General features: G+C 43.4%; 1 protein-coding gene across 1 annotated transcript; it reads left to right on the top strand.

Annotated features, from left to right (window-relative positions):
* Positions 1 to 603: 603 nt before the first annotated feature.
* Positions 604 to 2322, top strand: LOC115732250 (putative receptor-like protein kinase At3g47110). The gene is made up of 2 exons (XM_048284767.1): positions 604 to 1759; positions 1922 to 2322. Exons 1-2 carry the CDS (start codon positions 604 to 606, stop codon positions 2320 to 2322), a joined length of 1557 nt encoding a protein of 518 aa, XP_048140724.1.
* The last annotated feature ends 1865 nt before the right edge of the window (positions 2323 to 4187 follow it).

The following is a 4187-nucleotide window of genomic DNA, read 5'->3' as shown; positions in this document are numbered from 1 at the left end:
GTGCCCTCTTTTGGAAAAATGCCTTGGCTTAGGCGTTTTGAATTCTACCGATAACCAGTGGGAAGTGGGAATTCTGAAGACTTGAGCTTCGTATGCTCATTGACAAACTCCACCGGACTAGAGCTCTTCGCAATTGGTTCGAACGGACTCGGCGGGGCACCGCCCAAATGCATAGGTAATTTCTCGCGCGCTCTCACGGTGTTCGACGTGGGTAAGAACGGTATGTTTGGTGAGATTCCTGGAGAGATTGGAAGTCTAGTCAACCTGAACCGGTTACATATGTATGCCAACAAATTTTCGGGCGAGGTCCCCTCCAATTTCGGGAAACCGCAAAATCTAGGGGAATTGCGGTTAAGCGATAACAACCTGGGAGGGACGATCCCAACTTCTTTAGGAAATCTAACCAAGTTGATCAAACTAAGTCTCGGTTCGAACAACTTTCATGGGGAAATTCCTTCACATCCGTCAAAGTGTCAATCTCTACAGTGGCTTGATCTTTCTAATAATAATCTCAGCGGTACCATACCCCCAAAGCTCATAGGTCTTTCCCCGATAACAATCCTTTTGGACTTGTCTTGGAACCATCTGAGTGGGGCTCTACCCATGGAAGTAGGGAACTTGAAGACTACGACGAAGTTAGACATCTCCGACAACATGTTGGCAGGTGAAATCCCAAGTAGTTTAGGGGATTGTACTGGATTGACCACGCTGAGGTTGGGGGGAAACTTTTTCCGTGGGTCCATTCCTCAATCGATCAAATCGTTAGGAGGTATTGAAGAGCTGGATCTTTCACGCAACAATTTAATGGGTCAGATTCCGGAATTTTTAGCATTATTTCAGTCCTTGAAACTTTTGAATTTGTCTTACAATAGCTTTGAAGGCATGCTACCGCGTGAAGGAGTCTTTAAGAATGCTACCGCGACTTCTATTATTGGGAACGATGAGCTTTGTGGGGGAGTGCCAGCATTTCACCTCCCCAAGTGCATCTCCAAACGCTCCAAGAGAAGAAAGATCCATATATTGGTATCGTCGGCTTGTGCTACTTTTGTCATTCTTGGAATAGCTCTTGTTCTGGTTTTTCTATATCTTCGTTGGTTGAAGAAGAAAGTAAAAGAACCGATTTCAACTTCCATGGATGATTCATGTCCAAACATATCTTATCGAGCACTCTTAAAAGCAACCGATGATTTTTCTTCAATGAATTTGATCGGTGTTGGAAACTTTGGCTCTGTTTACAAGGGGACACTTAAGGAAAATGGTACGACCGTTGCGGTGAAGGTACTTCATTTAGTGCATTGTGGTGCTCTGAAGAGCTTCTTGGCGGAGTGCGAGGCATTAAGGAACGTGAGACATCGAAATCTTCTAAAGATATTGACGGTTTGCTCGGGTATTGATCATCAGCAAAATGATTTTAAGGCCTTAGTTTATGAGTACATGGAAAATGGAAGCCTCGAAAGGTGGCTACACCCAAACCCAACACCATCTCACAGGAATGAGCCTACCCGGACATTGAATTTCTTTCAAAGGATAAACATTGCTATTGATGTCGCCTCGCAGCCGGATTATCTTCATCACCAGTGCCACATCCCCATCGTACATTGTGATCTAAAGCCGAGCAATATCCTCTTAGATGCTGAGATGGTCGCCCATGTTGGTGACTTTGGATTGGCAAAGTTCCTCCCTGGATCATCCTCTGATACCGTGGCTAATCAAACGAGCTCGGTGGGCATAAGAGGAACAATCGGTTATGCTCCACCAGGTAATCTCTCTTTCAAAGCAAGAAAGTTTATTTAGGTAAAAGATGTCGATGAGACTTTTTGTGAGTTTGGTAGCCGCATGATAACTCTTACGCCCATTACACTCTGCTTTAATGATCCGCACTCCAAAAGTTCACCTGCACTATGATCTACATTTGTGGCAGAATGTGCAATGGGATGCAAGGTGTCAAGAGAAGGCGACGTCTACGATTACGGCATCCTCTTATTGGAGATGTTCACGGGATTGAGTCCCACCGATGACACCTTCAGAGATGATTTGACTCTTCATAGCTTTGTGGCAGAAGCTTTGCACGAACGAGTGCTGGAAATTACGGATCACATTCTGCTCCAAGGAAGAGAGAATCATTCAAGCCTCAACGGTCCTCATCATTGGCTCTCCGAAAGCGACAGCATATTTCAAGAGTGCTTGGTTACAGTATACAAAATTGGAGTCGTTTGCTCCGATGAAGTGCCCGGACGGCGGATGAGCATCAGCGGAGCTGCAAATCAGCTGCAAAAGATCAGAGAGAAAGTCTTTGCACGGGGTAAACACCGACAACAATGAAACAACAGGTCTATACTCGATAGCATAAATTTTATTAGAGCTTGTCTCTTCTCTCGTCGCTTTACATTCAGTATTGCTTATGCAAACGCAAACGTGCGGGTAAAATGCATAACTGAAGATCTTTCCTTAAAGATGATGGTTGTTATCTTTCACCATCCGCATCTGTGCATGTTTTAAGCTAGCATAAGACCCGTAATGTGCATGCACATTCTCGAGTACTGTAAGTTTACTAAAACTTTGTTCCGGTCTTGTAGTATAATAAAATGAATCCGAAATAAATTGGCTTGCTGTTGCTGCTTCTTTTTTTTCTTTTTTTATGGTTTCTAGCACGAATTGCTATCAATTAGGGTTTGTGTGGTAATGTTTCCGTTCCGGGAAATAATTTCTAAGTAGAAATGATCTTTTTTTCGTTTTTGTCATGGGGAACTGTTTCTGAGCAGAAGAACGTGTTTGGTAAGCGCATAACATTTTTATTCCCAAAATAGAAAAGGAACAAAAATGTGTTTGGTACGACCCTAAAAATTTATATTCTCAACTTTTTATATTTAATTATAAAAAAAACCTGTGGAGGCGGCGAGGACCGGCAAGCTACAACGGCGTTCACCGTGGGTGGCAATGGCGATCGGTGACCGACAATAACCGGCGATGGACTTGTGATTGTAAAGACGAGCATTAAGTTATATTGAGCTTGTTTTTCTAAAATGACATTATTTTGCTTTTTTGTTCCGGGAGCAAAGAAGTTACTTTCTTTTACTTCTTATTTTGGTTCCCGGGAACAAAAAATCAATGAATGTACTGTCACGACCTGCTTTTCCTCTATCAGCACGTACACAAACGGGTGTTTATGTTTTTTTTTTCTATTCCGGGAACAAAAGAATAGAAAAACACAGAATCAAAAATGTTTCCAATTACCAAACAGACCCTTAGCTATTGGAAATTTGATTCAAAAGGAAATCTTGGTTTGTGCAGCTTGACTAGGAAAGGCTCTCTGTTGCTGAATTGTTGCACGAAATACTAGGATGTCGGGAATTGCTCTATGTTCCTAAATGTTAACACTTTAAGTTTTGGCAATTCTTTTAGTCGTTTATTGCATAAAAAATTAGGGACTAACTATAGTCCCTAGCAAAAATATTTAAATCATTTTTCATATCGTTTAGTTTAATTTATACATACATGTATTCCTGCATTTTAATCGGATCGGCAACGAGAACGAACCCGAACTCAATGCGCAGACCAGGCCAAAATCCAAAATAGAATTCGACCAGCCGAGGGGGGGTGGTTGTCGAAATTCATAAGGCTATCAGGGCCTAGCTAGAGCTTGATTCAGCCCATTAAACTCCAAGTAGGGAAAAGGGGCCTTTGGCCGCTGATCTCAACTAGCTTGGGATAAAGGTGATGTTAATATTGATGTAAATGTTAATGTAGATTGATGTTAATGTTAATGTAGGGAAAAGAGGCCTTTAATTAAAGCTTAATTAGTTAGAAAAAAGAACCCGACAGGTCGAGTCTCCGTCCCTACCAAGCGCTGCTAGCCATTGAGGTGTGACGACGGTGGACAACGAATAGACAGAGACCCTCGCCGGTCCAACTCCTGCACCATCGAGAAATCGCTGTCCGCCACAATCTGCATCTCCATCTGACGTCGTCGATTGCAGCCACAGCAGTCGCCACCCTCCACCAACGTCACCCGTGCTCTTGTTTTGTAGATCAATCACGTGAACTCAAGAGTTGCCGAGCCATCACCGAACCGCGGGCTGCTATTCGTAGCAGATTGACAGCCCCACTGTGAATCGCCGCGGTCTCATCGTCGTTCAGCCATGATAACCCCGTGAGCTAGCCGCTGTGTGTCTGGCCGCAAAACACCG

The sequence above is a fragment of the Rhodamnia argentea genome, chromosome 9 (assembly GCF_020921035.1).
Source record: "Rhodamnia argentea isolate NSW1041297 chromosome 9, ASM2092103v1, whole genome shotgun sequence".
In the NCBI taxonomy this organism is placed as follows: Eukaryota; Viridiplantae; Streptophyta; class Magnoliopsida; order Myrtales; family Myrtaceae; genus Rhodamnia; species Rhodamnia argentea.
The sequence above is the reverse complement of the archived record's forward strand: the minus strand, read 5'-3'. Positions and strand labels throughout refer to the sequence as shown.